General features: G+C 40.0%; 1 protein-coding gene across 1 annotated transcript in view; it reads left to right on the top strand.

Annotated features, from left to right (window-relative positions):
• LOC120551580 (glutamate receptor ionotropic, delta-1-like) overlaps positions 1–17,500 on the top strand; it is a gene marked incomplete at its 5' end in the record, with an annotated part of 570,300 nt that overhangs the window by 548,636 nt on the left and 4,164 nt on the right. The window contains 2 exons of the mRNA XM_039789066.1: positions 6,561–6,734; positions 9,451–9,612. Coding sequence (XP_039645000.1) covers positions 6,561–6,734; positions 9,451–9,612 — 336 coding nt within the window. The remainder of the gene's footprint in view (positions 1–6,560; positions 6,735–9,450; positions 9,613–17,500) is intronic.

The raw sequence follows: 17,500 nt of genomic DNA, 5'->3' as shown, positions 1-17,500 counted from the left end.
TGTACTGAGAGGTTTATGCCTCGACGCAGAGGTTCAGTGTTCGAAGCCCACCTGTGATGATTTAGTGGCGTCTTTAGTAGCGATGCTGTGATGATGTGTGGAGAGGAATCCGCTGACACTGTTCTTGATTATAAAAGTTTATTACATCAAAGAATTCAGCATCAATTTACAGAACCTGCAGAAGATCTGGAGAGGCCAATTCTCAAAATAGTCACTCTGCCCTTCTTCTTTTAAAACATGGTATATATCCTTTACTTTGTGTATCATAAGGTGGGGGTGTATGGTAAGAATATTGGCCAATAGCTACGATGCACATGGAACTGGTCCAAAATAAGGACATCTCTGTCCTAGGGACCCCTCTGGTATCACTTTCCAGATGTTTCACCAAAATGGGGTAAAGTTCACCAGCAGAAACAATAAGCCAAAGTTGTAAATCTTCAGATACTACATATTTCCTACATGTCTTCCCCCTCTTTCTCTCTCTCTCTCTCCTTTCTCGCTTAGCTGTCCTGTCAAAAAAAATTAAAGGCGGAAATCTTTTAAATTTATATTATGGTCACACTTCAATATCATTTATATTATGGTTAATTACTTTTGCTATGTTATTCAATTACATATTATTCAATCTAATTTCACGTCAATTACCCACTTACATTACAATATTTTTCGTAGTATGGCCATCTCACTTTACTTGACTTTACTTTACAATACTTTTTATATAATGTCACTTTACATTCATTCATTACTTTTTGCACATTGTCTGTTGTTTTGTTGGTTTGTTTTTATTGTAGAAAAACTGCTGCTGTAACAAGTGAATTGTGGGATGAATAGAGAATCATCTAATCTAATCTAATCTAAAAGCCCCAAAAATAATCTAAAAAAAAACTAAAAACTGTGTGTTTATGCGCTATGTGTTGCCATTTCGTTTTCTCTTGATTGCCCAAGATGAATTTCTCCTATAGGAGACAATAAAGGCTTATCTTATCTTATCTTATCTTATCTTATCTTATCTTATCAGTCCTTCCAGAAAAATGCGGAGTTTTTTTGTGATTGTTGCGGGGTAAAAAGCCTTGATTATGCGGCACGTTTTCTTAAAAAAAGCGATGGAATATGCTATATATGATATTTATGCAATTTTATGCGATGAAATTGCTTGAACTTGCAAAAACTGCGCTTTGATGAAAAACAGAAATAAAAGTGATTTCCCCCCCAACACCCTGCTTTTCGGAATTACGTCACTTCATAACGTTCCCATGGCAACAGGGGAAAATGGCTGCTCTTGTGTGAAGTACACGATAACATTTTTCAACTTTCTGCTAAGATACAGTACAGGCCAAAAGTTTGGACACACCTTCTCATTCAATGTGTTTCCTTTTTATTTTCATGACTATTTACATTGTAGATTCTCACTGAAGGCATCAAAACTATGAATGAACACATATGGAATTATGTACTTAACAAAAAAGTGTGAAATAACTGAAAACATGTCTTATATTTTAGATTCTTCAAAGTAGCCACCCTTTGCTTTTTTTATTAATAAGGGAAAAACTTCCACTAATGAACCCTGACAAAGCACACCTGTGAAGGTAAAACCATTTCAGGTGACTACCTCATGAAGCTCATTGAGAGAACACCAAGGGTTTGCAGAGTTATCAAAAAAAGCAAAGGGTGGCTACTTTGAAGAATCTAAAATATAAGACATGTTCTCAGTTATTTCACACTTTTTTGTTAAGTACATAATTCCATATGTGTTCATTCATAGTTTTGATGCCTTCAGTGAGAATCTACAATGTAAATAGTCATGAAAATAAAAAGGAAACACATTGAATGAGAAGGTGTGTCCAAACTTTTGGCCTGTACTGTATATTATGGGACTTTTTTGCAACGAAAGTGCGGGGTATTTGAAAAAAATGCAGACTTTGGCTGTTTATGCGTTGAATTATGCGATCACATAATCGTGTTTTTCTGGAGAGACTGTCTTATCTTATCTTAAAGATGATAAACCTTTTTTCTTTAGGAATGTCTCTCTCTCTCTCTCTGTCTCTCTGTCTCTCTCTCTGTCTCTCTCTCTCTGTCTCTCTCTCTCTGTCTCTCTCTCATCACTTCTACATTTTGTATCCCGCTAGTCGTGACGATCTTAGAATGGCAATGTTGTTCCTCCATCTTAAATCCATCTTGTCCAACAGAATGAGCCACAAGCATGCGATAGACTTTTAGTGTCTGACAGCAGTTGTGTAATGATGTCTAACAGCGTGTTTATGATAAAGTCTTCAACATGCCGTGTTTTTCTATTATCTGAAGCCTCATTGCTTCTGAATAAGCTGCAGTAAACAGCGCACAGTGTCCCATCTAAGTCAGGAACGCCATTACCTGTTTCTTGGAAAATAATTGCCGTCCACACCTCTTATCTGATCCTTCCAGTGATTCCCATTATCCTCAGCTCACCCCCACCATCTTCCTCTCTGCGCCTGTATGCAGGTCATTACCGCCCTCCTGTAATATCACATCCATTGCAACTCCTTTTCTGCCTCCAATTTGTGTTCGAGGAGCGACAGAAAGTAGTTTGAATATTGATTCTCTCGTTGAGTCCCCACCCCCCCGCATCACAGCTGTGTGCTAACCCAGAGGCTGTGCTGTTGTAAAAAATAAAACACTTTAAGATAAAATGAGAACTGCCTGTCTTTACTGTTTTCATCTTACGTGTATGTAGTAGTCTCACAAAACCTTAAAACCATTAGAAAAACGCTCCCATTGGTCGTTAGTTCCAGCATCATTCTGAACTATATTACTATATTTACGTTTCTAGTGGCGGCGCCCTCTAGTGGCCGTAGTTGTTCTGATGGGAGCAAAGCAGGAATTAAAGTGAGAAGGTAGAAGAGCGCCAAATGTCCTGGTAGCGAATTTACGAAACCTACTATGGCCACGCCAAGACCAGCCCTTTAATAGCATTTATTGGCCAGGCGTCCATGCTTACGCAAGGTAACGTAACCCAATTTGTTCAGGTCCTATCACCTGACCAATCGGCTATCCTAACCTTAACCACCCGAGGTGAAATGCCTAACCCCAACCAATCAGGCTGCTTCGTAGGGCGGGTCTTGGCGTGGCCATAGTTGGATTCATAATTTTGCTTCCTGGTAAGGAGGCAGGTTCGGATGGGGGGGTGGGTGCCTGCATTTACGGTAGCTAGCTAACGGTAGACTACAGAGAAAGTGTGATATTGTGATATTTTTACGTCCGTTTCGGAGCGACAGAGGGAAAATATTTCAGTCGACACATTAAGTGGAACCGAAATGAGGAACCGAAATTTGCGTTCTAATCCGGTCCGATTCCTACCGGTTGCGTAGGTACCCAACCTTAATTGAAATGTGCTATCTTTAGTATAGCTCAGAGGTGCCCAAATTCTTTCTTATGAAGGGACAAAATGTATCTGGATGGAAGGCCACGGGCCAAAAATAAATGTTAATGTTGAAGAATTCCATAATTCATGTAATTCCTTGGAGATAAAACGTATGTATTTAATTTAAAGGGAGGTTTACATTGCCGTAAAACTCAGATTAATCACTTTTTATCTGCACAAAATGCATGTTTTATAGTCATTAGGGTTTTACAGCACTTTCAAAATAAGAGGAGAATAAGCATGAGCATGTCAAATGCCATAGTGGGCCAAAACAAAGGGAGCATGGGCCAAACTTGGCCCGCGGGCCCCAAATTGGGCAGCCTTGGTATAGCTGATCTTTGGTTCAGTCCAGTTTCAAACATCATAAATAGGTTATTCAAACCTGGGTTGCAGAGGAGAGCAGCACCGAGGCATCTCTGGAAGTCTGATAACCAAACAAACATGCACCGAATGATAAGTGAACTGATGCTCACATGTCTTCCTTCTTGAGAGGAATGGACACGAGAGAAAGTAAATACGTGTCAGCAAACGCAGCAGACAGATCGTTAATGTCTTGGCTGCAAGTACACGACCTGGAATGCAAAATTAGTTTTGACTTTAAACCCTTTAAAGCTGACAGAAAGACTTGTCATCAAAACTCTCGAACAAATGAGCCGCAAATCCTCGTGACTTTAATTTACAATCCAAGGCTCACTTTTAATTGGATAACGGTGTCACGAATGACGACTGGAGAGGAGGCTTTTCAAGTGCTCAGTTTGTGTTTTTATTAACAAAAATGACACTAAACCATACTTCAAAATATTAAACTGAGGCCAAATAACAGCAAACAAACAAACTGGCAACCTCACAGCCAGCTGCCAAGATTCATCAAGGCTTCTTCTCCAGAAGCCCTTTTTAACTCAGCCTCCCCTAATTGGACCATGCCACCTGCACAGGTGATTATAGGGGGAGCCATCCTGAGCAAGCAACAGTAACACTTATTACAATCGGATAGATCAGTTACGGCCGACAATACTATTTATACGTATAAAAATGTCAGTTAATGCAGAACTATCTTACCTATTGGTCCCCTCATACTGTATCTGAAGTCTCTTTTATATAGGCCTTAGTGGTCCCCTAATACTGTATCTGAAGTCTCTTTTATATAGACCTTAGTGGTCCCCTAATACTGTATCTGAAGTCTCTTTTATATAGACCTTAGTGGTCCCCTAATACTGTATCTGAAGCCTCTTTTATATAGACCTTAGTGGTCCCCTAATACTGTATCTGAAGTCTCTTTTATATAGACCTTAGTGGTCCCCTAATACTGTATCTGAAGTCTCTTTTATATAGGCCTTAGTGGTCCATCTGAGCTTTCATTTTCTCAAAGGCAGAGCAGGATACCCAGGGCTCAGTTTACACCTATCACCATTTCTAGCCAATGGGGGACCATAGGCAGGCTGGGGGAACTCATATTATTATATATACATATATTATATGTTAAAAAACCTCATAAAGTGAAATTTTCATGCCATGGGACCTTTAATGCTAGAAGAAACCAAACTCTTCTTTAAGTCATGGTCTGTTATTATGTTCTGTGTTATAAAGCATAATAAAATTAGTATTATTCATAGTTTATTTGTTATGCATTGAAAGTTAGATTGAGGTTATTCATAATTACACCTCACAGAAAATAATTGGGTTCCTCAGCGTCAACGCAATTAAAAAGTGTGCATCAATAAAGGAAGCATTTTAATGGCCTCTTTGAATCCTCCAGTCCGTCATTTGTTTCTGTGTGAAAACTGTCCGATCACTGCTCTTAATTAACTCGGTGGAGGAAATACACAGTATTTTCTTCATCAGGTTGCTGCATTAACGTTACTCAGGATGAAATGCACACCCATTTACACACCTTGTCTGCTACAAACAGCCTTTTCTTCAGGAAAATTGGTATCGCAGTAGTCTCGCTTCGTGTGGAGGAAGGTCTGGCTAGTCCTCACAGCATCCTGGGATGGGTGCTCTGGTTTATTGGCATTTCTTTAAACCAATCACCTTGGGTGGTGCTAAGTGTGGATTTTATCAGAATACAGCATAGAAAATAGGCTTAAAAATATGGGCAACATTGGATTCGGATAGAACACAATGTCATTTTGCTAAATTTTTTACACAATCGTATAAAAATAAATAAAGTGCAATACACTTACCATAAAGTTGCCTCAAACTTCACAAGATATACAGTACCTTGCACAGTTTTCAGATAATACAAAACAGAACAGAAATGAAGTGTAAATTGTACTTCTAAACTGGCCTCAAAATATCAATAAAGTACACAGTTGCCATACAATGTGCAATGTGCGAGTCCTGTAACGTTACTGTAAACGGGAAGCATCCATAGACTGTAAAATAATGGACACAGTGACGCCCTATATTTCAGATGTAAAGTTATTCTCTGTCAAAGTGACGCCAAAATGAATGGGAGTCAATGGGATGCTAACGGGAGGTGATGGCTTGATAGCAACAAAATGGCGCCACAGAAGCTACGCTTTCTGGAAACATCACTGGCTATCACTGCCACAAGAAAGTTTAAAATACCACGAAGGTAAAAACGAAACACGAGCACTGAACAACTGAGGAGTTTGGGTAACAGCAGGTGACTGTGTCACTATCTAATAAAGGGAAAAGCCCCCCAAAATTATCTTTGTTTGGTACAGATCCTCGCAAAAATCACACTATTTTCATTTTGATATTTTTCACTGAAAACGAGAATAATGAGACAAAAATGATCATTCCCTCCAATGTCGTGAATCAGAAGCATTCTCTAGAAGCATTAAAATCCTGCTCGAGGTCACTAACTTTTTTTTCATTTATTTATTTGATTGGGACAGTGCATGTTAATGAACAAACATGGAATACATGCATGTAAACATGCCGGATTGTAGCCAAGGGCTAATTTCCATCCATAGTCCCACGGGCTATGATCACACAAGTCACAAAACATTGCATAATAAAAATTACATCTACAGTAAGTACATCGTTCATCAATAAATTAACAAAAGCCCTATATACAGTATTCACATAAGACTTAAAAATTCATTCGACTTCAAATATCCATATACACATTACATAATAAAAACATACCCACTAATGTGTGCAACTTTGGTTCGCCTTCACTTTGTCACTGCAGGAAATCAGCGACACAGAGATCCTGGAGCTTACCCACAGTGCACTGGGGCGCATGACGGTGATCCGGCAGATCTTCCCCCTGTGGCGGGACAGCAGCACGCGCTGTATGAGACACAACCACCGGATCTCGTCTCTGCTGTGCGACCCCCAGGAAGGATACCTGCAGAACCTGGAGGTAAGAGACTGGCCATTTGTTTCAGCTGGGGGAGGGATTTCTCACCTTAATTAAGTTAGATTTTTGAGAAATCAAAAATTCTTTGATTAGATTAGATTAAAGCGGCCAATAATGAGAGTTTGGAGGGAACAGTCTGAATGTTTTAGAGCAACAAAACAAAGTATTTTAAGACCACAATTTAGTCGTTCAAAGGCACCAATTATTAATTTGAAGGGACACATCGAATAATTAGAGGATACAACTTATTAAATAATATAATGTTCCTCCAAGCTTTCACTTCTTCCGTTCCTCTAATATTAGTCAAAATCATTCATCAATTAAAAATTAGGTATAATCTCCTATACATTACATTTATTGAATATGAATTCCAAAAAATATGTGTAAAACTATTGGTAATAAGTTGGTGTAAGTGAAAAAATAGCATCAAAAACATGGGGAAAAAAGTGGCAAAAACATTGCAAAAAGTGATGAAAAAAAGTGACAAAAACATCAAGAACTTTGTCAAAAATATTTTAAAAAACACGGTCTAAAAGAAGTGTTAATTCTGACCCAGAAGGACAACAAGTGCATGGTCCAGAAGACGACACAAGGGTTAGTACTTCTTCTAATTCTGTAAAAGTCCTGTCAGACACCGTGTGTAGAATCTGCATTTGACTCATCCTACAAATCACTGATACACATTTGTAAATTCATGAGCACGTTCATAAATTCCCCCGCCCACACACACGGTGTACCGAGTGCTACCGAGGCTGTCGGAGAACAAATCTCAGTGTTCAAATATCAGCTGAATGGTAAACGAGGACACACAAAGTCTCAGGTGCTCTGCAAACTGAAAGGAGACTCAGTGACTACATTTACATGCCAATAATATTTAGTTTTAGGCCCATATTGTGGAGAAAAAAAACAATATTCCTACTTAGCTGTTTCTATGGTTAACTAAACTAGGGATGCACCAAATCCAGATTTTTTTGGGGGTTCGGCCGAATCCTTTATCCCCTGGTTGAGATGGTGCTGACTCCTCCTCCCATCCTCAGTCCATGAACCCAGTAAACACATGAATGAAGTAAACAGGGACTGTCCTTCCTTTGCCGTACCTGAAGTTGCTGCATCCTGGCTGCTGTCTGGAGATTCCTTCGTGCACAACTCGTATTATTTCGGATATTTCGTACCAGATGTTGTAACAGCGGCCATGTTGTGTATAGTTTAGGGTCCTCGCCACCACCAGACCAATCAGCGTTGAACAGATTGAACATGTAGCTGGACTTGAATGGCCTTCTTTTGACTGAGGTCTCTTTCCTGAAATTCAGCCTTGGTGCAGAATTACAGCCATGGGACTTTAAGCAAAGTTTACTGAGTCCAGCATTGAGAGTTACAACACAGATGTGGGCGCGCCTGAATTAAATCAAATCAAAATCATATCGTGGCAGAATTTATGATATCAGCAAATATCGTACCGTTGGTCAAATAGTCGATATAATATCGTTTCTTGATAGAACTTGTGATTTACACCCCTAGCAGGAACCACAGTGTTGAGGTTTCTGTCAGCCTTTCATCACATTTGTTCCACCTTTTAAATGTGAAATAACCGATTGTGTTCGGCTGCGATAGTTTAAAGGTAGCTGTACCAAAACCAACAGCTGATTGTACGTTCGTCCTCTTGACCCAGATGTTTGGTTTCCATTAAATCTGACTTGTCAGGAGGACAAAAGACAACCAAGCTACACTAGTAGAACATGATGTTTTTTGGCCATGGGGCCGTCTGCACAACAATATATATTAGATAAACATTAAGGGGTTTCAGGCCTCATCTGTATCTCCTGTGGTTCTCTGCTGCCAGCCACTTTCGGAGTGACGGCAGGTTCCAGTTTTGTGTTTTTACAGATTATAAATTTCAGTAAAAACACAAGGGTCCCGCAGATTGCTTCAATTTTCGTTTCTTTTCTCCCGTCTCTCTTTCTCTGTCAGATGAATGATTCTCCTTCTGATGCCAAAAGAGGACGGGGAAAAAAGGATGAATGCTTTATCTGTGTGTGTGTGTGTGTGTGTGTGTGTGTGTGCGTGTGTGTGTGTGTGTGTGTGTGTGTGTGTGTGTGTGTGTGTGTCATGGCCTCAGGCAGCGTGCTGTGTGTACTCCATGCCAGTCAGCTGTACTCATCTGGACAGAGTGATGCTCATTTGTCACCCTGCATTTGGTCTCTGCTCCCTGCTTTGGCATGTGTGTGTGTGTGTGTGTGTGTGTGTGTGTGTGTGTGTGTGTGTGTGTGTGTGTGTGTGTGTGTGTGTGTGTGTGTGTGTGTGTGTGTGTGTGTGTGTGTGTGTGTGTGTGTGTGTGTGTATGTGTGTGTGTGTTTGTGTGATTTGTCACAGTGTGTTTCATGTTCCCTTTGCAGCCCAGGGTGAGAGATGACATGATCACATGTGGACAGGCTGGCTACTAGCTGACTGTCATCTCAACACCATCCTGTGTGTGTGTGTGTGTGTGTGTGTGTGTGTGTGTGTGTGTGTGTGTGTGTGTGTGTGTGTGTGTGTGTGTGTGTGTGTGTGTGTCAGCAGTGTGAGGATGCAATGCCCAGCTGTGTCACACATGTGGCCAGTGCAAAGTTAAAGAAACTTTTTTCTTTTTTAAACTTTTAACTTAACTTTTTTGCCTCCTCTCTCTCCTCTGTGTCCCTCCCTCTCTCTCTCTCTCCTTCCCTCCCTCCCTCCCTCCCTCCAGGTGTCTAACCTCTACCTGTACGACAGCGTGCTGATGCTGGCCAACGCCTTCTACAGGAAGCTGGAGGACAGGAAGTGGCACAGCATGGCGAGCCTCAACTGCATCAGGAAGTCCACCAAGCCGTGGAACGGAGGCTGGTCCATGCTAGAGACCATCCAGAAGGTACTCACCAACACAGGGACATCTACACTACTACATTTGGGTTTAGAAACAAACATTTTGATGCTAACAAGTCATCACCTCCTGTTAGCATTCCATTGACTCTACTGGCGCCACTTTGACAGCGAATAACTTTACATCTGAAGCGTTTGACTAATGTTAACTAGCATGTTAGTGATCAGTAATTAGCCTGTGCCTATGTTATCTCCTTACATATACCTACGCTCTCCGTCTCTGTAAGATTGGGAATGATTGAGATTTCTCTCAGCACAGCTACCAGAAGACTTCACACTTTCAGACAGGTTGCTGGGAACATAGGGCTGTGGGAACATAGAGCTGTGGGACCATAGGGCTGTGGGACCATAGTGCTGTGGGACCATAGTGCTGTGGGACCATAGGGCTGTGGGAACATAGGGCTGTGGGACCATAGTGCTGTGGGACCATAGGGCTGTGGGAACATAGGGCTGTGGGACCATAGTGCTGTGGGACCATAGTGCTGTGGGACCATAGTGCTGTGGGACCATAGGGCTGTAGGACCATAGGCACGCTTCCAGAGTGGGGGTGGGCTAATTTTCATCAAAATCTTCATTTAAAAAGGCAACCTTAAAAAATAAGATCCAATAAATGACTTAATACAGTCGGCACGTAAAAGCGACATACACAGACCCAACATTCAAACACACAGAATGCACGACAACAAGTAACGAAAACGCAACATCTCAGACAGCGAGCAACACAACAAGACAAATCTGCAGGCGGGCAGCAGAAGTCAACAGCAGTCTGATGTGCACATATCATAATTAATAAAACCTTTGAAGGTTGAGCAGATAGCGTGTGGAGGAGATCATTAAAAGCCGATGATTAGATACATAGCAACGTTAAATAAAAGAATACACAAGGCCTATGTTAACAGGAGTGAAATCAAACATGAAACGCTGCCGGCTGGAACATGAAACCAGAGCCCTCATCCATCTTAAGCCCCGATGTGGATCTAAATTGCATCCAACGGCCTGTAGTCTCCGTTCTCACGGCCTAATTGGTACAAAAATATTGCGTTTCAGCGGCGCTGATGAGTCCCTCCGAGCATGAAGAGCTCTTCTTTTATTAAAAAAGACAACATCACTTAGTTTCTTTGACACCTCTCATGGTAACAACCGGCGAGCTCGTTAGTGATCTTTCACTCTTTCTCCCGTTCAGTGTGCTCATGAATGGGATCGCCGAAGAGATGAACTAAATTTTTCACTCATGCAGACCTGTGGTGGTTTTTAATGATACTGACTGCAGCAGAGAAAGAGTAATGTTTCATTTCATAAGTCGTAAGGGCTGCACAATATATTGTATTTTTTTTTTTTATCATCATCGCGATATCAAATGGCGCAATAACCATATCACGAAAGGCTGTCACATATCACGGAAGACGCTCAGAGATTTTTTTGTGTTTGCTGAAATAACATATCAGTAGAAATTGCATTTTAAAGGTCCCATGACATGGTGTTCTTTGGATGCTTTTATATAGACCTTAGTGGTCCCCTAATACTGTATCTGAAGTCTCTTTTATATAGACCTTAGTGGTCCCCTAATACTGTATCTGAAGTCTCTTTTATATAGACCTTAGTGGTCCCCTAATACTGTATCTGAAGTCTCTTTTATATAGACCTTAGTGGTCCCCTAATACTGTATCTGAAGTCTCTTTTATATAGACCTTAGTGGTCCCGCAATACTGTTTTTTTGTTTTAGTTAGTAGTAAAAAGATGGCGCTTTTATATAAATTTGCGGCTGCATGTGTGACGTCATCTCACACGCACGCAAACCTGCCATGCCAACTGATGATATGAGCGTCGCGTGATGACGCGGCCGCCGCATCGTTATCTCGCGATCGCCATCTAGTGGCTGAATATGTTAGTGCATCTAATCGTCCGGGCGCGCACGCATCTAGCGGATGTATGACGTCGTCGAACGTCCGGCACTTCGCGAAGCGCCATCTAGTGGCCGAATATGGTAGTGCATCTAATCGCCGTCAGAGGACGCATGCGGATGTGATGACGTCGGTGTCGCGGCCGTCATGGTTTACGTGGGGTAGGCATCATTTACATTTTGTAAAAAAAGGTGTTAATACGTCTGATAGACCAATGGTTAGCTGTTAAGAATGGGTTAACCAATGTAAGAGTGTCGATGTAGATCGTACAGTTGTGAGTAGGTTAGAAAAACTGATGGTGATTGTAAGAAGACAACATAGCACCCCTCCTTGGGAGGATCTGTTGCAGATGTTATTATCAATGTTAATGACACGTGAGAGCATAGTGGAAACATTTTGTGATGTCATAGCCAACATTACACGTAATTTTAAGATGCTGAAAGTTTATCACCTGCTTACTATGTATACAATGCTTGTAGACACCGTGAGTTTGTATGTGCAAGAAAAACAGTATACCGATGTCTTACAGGATTTGCAAAACTGCATATATTCATAATCAGTAAAAGCAATGTATCCGTATTAGCCAATATGCTATCTATGATAGAATAGGTTTCACTGTCTTCATAACTGTCATATGTAGGACTGTGTGAGTGTGTTTTGTAAAAATAAAAAGAATGACATAACTCTAATGTGTTCACTTGTGTTTTAAATGAATCATGGAGAAGGTTATGCACAAAATATACTATGATCCGTCCAACCCAGGAGGGTTAGGAGGTGTACAGAGGTCCGTGATTCGGTCCAAAGAATGTACCGGCTTGTCTCCAACTATCCCCACGGTTAAAAAGTTTCTGCTGAGGCAGGATGCATATACACTGCACCCTGCATTGAAACACTTCCCAAGAAACAGAGTGATTGTTAATGGTATCGATAAGCAATTTCAGGCTGATTTGGTCGATATGTCTGAATATTCAACGGAAAACGATAATGTGCAGTATTTATTGACATGTATTGATGTGTTTTCTAAATATGCCTGGGTAATATGTCTTAAAAACAAGTCCGGGCCGTAGCGTGACACGTACTTTTAAGGAAATATTGGAACAAGGACGCATACCCCAGAAGCTTCAAACAGACTCTGGAAAAGAATTTTATAATAAGGTTTTTCAAAAATTGATGACACAATATAAAATTCACCATTTTTCCACATCGAACGAAACAAAAGCAAGTGTTGTTGAGCGTTTCAATAGGACTTTCAAAACCAGAATGTGGAGATATTTAACGGCTGTTAACTCGCTACTGCTATATTGAGGTAGTACAAGATATGGTTGCTGCTTACAACTCTGCATACCATAGGTCAATAAAAATGGCTCCGTCCTCCGTATGTAAAGACAATGAGAAAACTGTCTTTAACACTCTGTACAAACTGAAACCACATGGAACAGTGCTGTTTAAATTTCAGATGGGGGACAATCGTAGGATATCAAAGCACAGAGGTGTTGTCAGTAAGGTTACGAACAGACGTTTACAGATGAGTTTTTACAATATCAAAACGTATAGGTAGAACTCCTCCTGTTTATATACTGAAAGACAATAGTGGGGAGCCGGTGACAGGTACCTTTTTGAAGGCCGAAGTTACAGTCTGTAATTGTAGACAAAAACAAAGTGTTTAAAATTGAGAAAGTGCTGGCTCGGAAGAAAACAGGACGTAAAAGCTTGTACTTGTGAAATGGTTAGGATGGCCTCAGAAATTCAATTCATGGCTCTCTGAAAAGACATAGTTGATGTAAGATAAAAGCGGTCCAATGTACAGTCTTGTAATATTAGTCATTGTGTTTTGTTAGTGAAAGGTATTGGAGCTATGAATAAGAACGGATTTTTGTTACGCTGCCTAGTAATGCCTCACAATTAGTTTATCCAAATAATAAGATTTGGTAATTCAGAACAAAACTGCTGGCTAAACCACTCATATTACAAGAGCCGTATGAAGTTGGTCTTATTGAAATTCAATACCCCCAGGGTCTGGAATAGTTTCACTGAGAATGATGCCAAGGTTGATTTCATCGAAACAAAACGAAAATGTTCAACAAGCTAAGGCTAACAGTTGGTTCTTATAATACGATCGACAGCATTGTTAAAGAATATAATATGAAATGCGCTGCTAACCCAACCCTAGCCCACATAACTATGACACACAATCCTATCACTAATAAGATTCTTTTCACGGGAGGAGACGGTTTGGAATATTGTGTTTAAGGGCGCCTGGCCGAAATTTCGTGGGTTCATTCCAGACTCTGTGTTCGGAATTCACATTGGCCCTCATTTAAAATGTGCAGCTCCACACCCGGCAGACATTCATGGGGGTCGTTATAATATATTTATTTATAGTGACATTGTGGACTACCAGCTAGTCGGTGATAGTCATGTACCCCTACTCCGTTGTATAAATATCTCTGATGAGAGCAAACGTATGCCCACTCTAAGTTACGACAGTCCTCACTACACATCGTTGGCACGCTCGAGTATCACTGATATTCAAATAGAACTACAGACGATCAGAACCAACACATCCCTTTCTCATACGGAAAAGTAATTGTCAAACTACATTTTAGACCTGTGAAACAGCATTGAAATGATGAGGAAAGCGCATACATCCGATGATGGAAGATATATGCACTATTACATGAATCAAGCTGGTGGAGAGTTGCCGGGATTCATAGGCTCCAGCACACAATACGGACATGGATTAGGGGGATATTCAGAAATTTATTTCGAATGGCTGTCCCCCCTTTTAAAAAGGGTTTAATATAGCCAAACCTCATCTGAAAACAGCAGCAAGTGGTTTTATTGGTGATGTGTTAGACTAATGTCAGGAATGCCGTGGCATCCAGACAACAGGGAAGCTAGGCTAATGGTGGGTACAGACGCAAAGCATTAAAAAGACCCCCACCAGGATGTGGGCGTAACCGATTGTGAACAAAAAGCATAAAAACACCAACAACCAAAACGAAGGATTGTCAAAAGAAGGCATCTGTCAGCAGGCGTAGAGCTCCGAACCGGGCGCTCTCTGGCCCTGACAAAAGACATATTTTAATTTTACAGAATCAATCATGGCGCGTTTATTCATAATCAGTCCGAAGAGTGTGTGAAGACAGAATTGGATCTGTTTACGGTACCGACATACACAAACATCTATCGGAAAAATCAACATTTGTAGAAATCCCCCAATGTCAGCTCTAACGGACGCCGGTCCTATTGAATTTTTCATTTCGCTAGCGGAGAGGATTATCTAGACCTTAACGATTCATACTTGTATACACGTGTAAGGATTACAAACCCTGATGGCACATTGTTGGCTAACGCAGCTGATGTAGGTTTTATAAACTATCCTGATGCAGTCTTTTTTCACAAGTAGATATAATGTTGGGTGATAGACTGATCACACAGTCTTCAAATACGTATCCTTATAGAGCCCTTATAGAATGTCTTCTGGAATTATGGAGAGGACACGTTAGCTACGCAATTTAGCACAGGGCTATTTTGTAAGGACACAGCTGGCAAAATGGATGAGACATCTATCACGAGACGATAATGAGGGGTTGGCACAAAGGTTGAATACACATCCGAAAGCCATATTGTGGAATTAATAGCACCAGTACATGCAGATTTGTTTTTCAAGAAAAACTATTGCTAAATGGTGTTGACATGTCTTTGAAATTCATCCGTTCAAAAGACGAATTTGTACTAATGACCCTGGGAATGTCCAATTCGCTGTAAAATAATGTCTGCTAGTCTATTTGTCAAGAAAATAACAGTTGCACCAACTGTAAGACTAGCTCATAGTCGTTGCCTTTACAGCATACTAATGCAAAATATGCTATTGACAGAGTAGTTCTAAAACCTTCTCAATACCTACAGGCACACGTGTTTGCAACCAAGAAAAACCTGTTCATAGGACAGATTCCTAAATTTGTAGTCATAGCTTTCAGTAGATAATGAAGCATACACAGGATCGTATGCCCGTAAACCCTTTAATTTTGGAAACTATAATACAGAATTTATTAGCCTTTATGCAGATGGACAGCCTCACCCAGCCCGGTCCTTTTCAGCCCTTTTTTCAAAGAGGACAATATGTACGGGGAATATTATCAACTGATTGAATCAACAGGACGCCATTTAAAAGACCGGTCCACTAGCCATAACACGATCTGATTTTGGGTCTGGTTGTACGCTATTTTGTTTTAATTTGGAACCCGACGGTGGGGGTCAGGAAACGTTTCACTGATTAAGAACGGCAACGTTCGCTTTGGAAGTGCGGTTCAGAAACCCCCCTTCGGAGGACTGTGACCCTTATCTGCTATTCCGTTTTTTGATTCTGTAATCAAAATATCTAACAGAAGGCAAGTCCTATTGGATCATTACTAAAGATGAATACGATAGAACCTACTAGCGTACCTCTGAAAAAGAATGAATAGAGACACAAATTTCTTAGGAGTAATGCCATGTGATCATCTCCCAAAACCGTAGTTTGTAAATTACCGCGCATGTTAGTTGTAAATACACAACCCAGTAATATGCCCGGTGAACACTGGCTAGGTATTTACATTACAGAGAACAAGCATGGTTTGTTCTTTGATAGCTTTGGACATCCACCTACCTTTTTTCCTTCAGGAAATTAGCAATTTCCTCTTAAAAACAGTGTGGAGATGTGCCATTCAGCAAAACAAGTTCAAAATAATTATTCTACAACATGTGGACAGCACTGTGTTTTCTTTTTATGTCACATTCAGAAAAAGATTCCTTATACAAAAGTATTGGAGCATGTATAGGGCCAAATCTTGTATGCAACGATACAATGGTTAGTCATTTTGTTAGCAGAATACATCCAGATGTGTGTCATGATCAGAAATTTAAATGTGTACAATGTTCATGCGCCACCTATAGGTAAAAAAAATTGTGTAAAAATGGTGTAATGATGTTTTTTTTTTTTTCAAAAAAATAAAGAATGTGGAATATACATGTCTTACGATTGTCTCAATTTTTGCATTCCTTTTATTTTTAAAACAAATTATACAGGAAAAATGCATTCAATAGATAAAATTAATGTAAAACATTCATTTAATGTCACAGGTTTACATACAACACAGCATTTTCATATGCCCTGAAGAAATTACCCACTCAATGGAAAAAAAAATTTAATAAAAATATAAAATGTATGTCACAAGTTAACATACAACACAGCATTTTCACATAGTTGAATAAAGAAAAAACACCTGAATAGAAAAAATAATAATAAAAACAGATTTAAAAATAAAATAAATTTATGTAAAACATTCATTTAATGTCACCAGTTTACATACAACACTGACTTTTCGCATAGTTGAATAAAGAAAACACACCTCAATAGTAAACAACATCTCAATATAAAAAAAATAATAAAATAGGTTTAAAAAGTAAAAATATAAAAATTAGTGTAATAATAAAAAATAATAAAAATAGGGTTTAAAAAAGTAGAATATAAAAAATTAGTGTAATAATAGAAAAGATTAAAAACTAGCCCAACGAGTCTTAGTAATGGCTGGTGTAATACTAAAGGTTCTAGGAGTACTAGCTGGCGTGAGAATCAGATGCCGTTTGTGTATTAAATACAGGGGCCATTCTTAATGCTCTAGGAGTGCGCGGGGGATCAGAAGCCATCATAGGCGTTGTGTATTACTTCCAGATGATGTATCTGTTTTAAAAGCCTCAATAGAACGGTGTACCCTTGTGTTTGGGATTACGGATATTGGCACATTTAAACTAGCTAACTTTTTTAAAAAAATATGTTCCACCCTTTTGGTCTAGGAGCGGTCTGCAACATTATTATGGGCTGTGACACTTTTCAGCAGATCATACAGATGACTACCTGGCACATTCTTATTTCCAACAACTATTTCCCCTTGATCTGTCAAGATATCTGGTCATTGTGTCGGGATAATGAAG

Source organism: Perca fluviatilis, chromosome 21 (genome assembly GCF_010015445.1).
Source record: "Perca fluviatilis chromosome 21, GENO_Pfluv_1.0, whole genome shotgun sequence".
NCBI lineage: Eukaryota > Metazoa > Chordata > Actinopteri > Perciformes > Percidae > Perca > Perca fluviatilis.
This window is presented reverse-complemented; position numbering and strand designations above follow the sequence as displayed.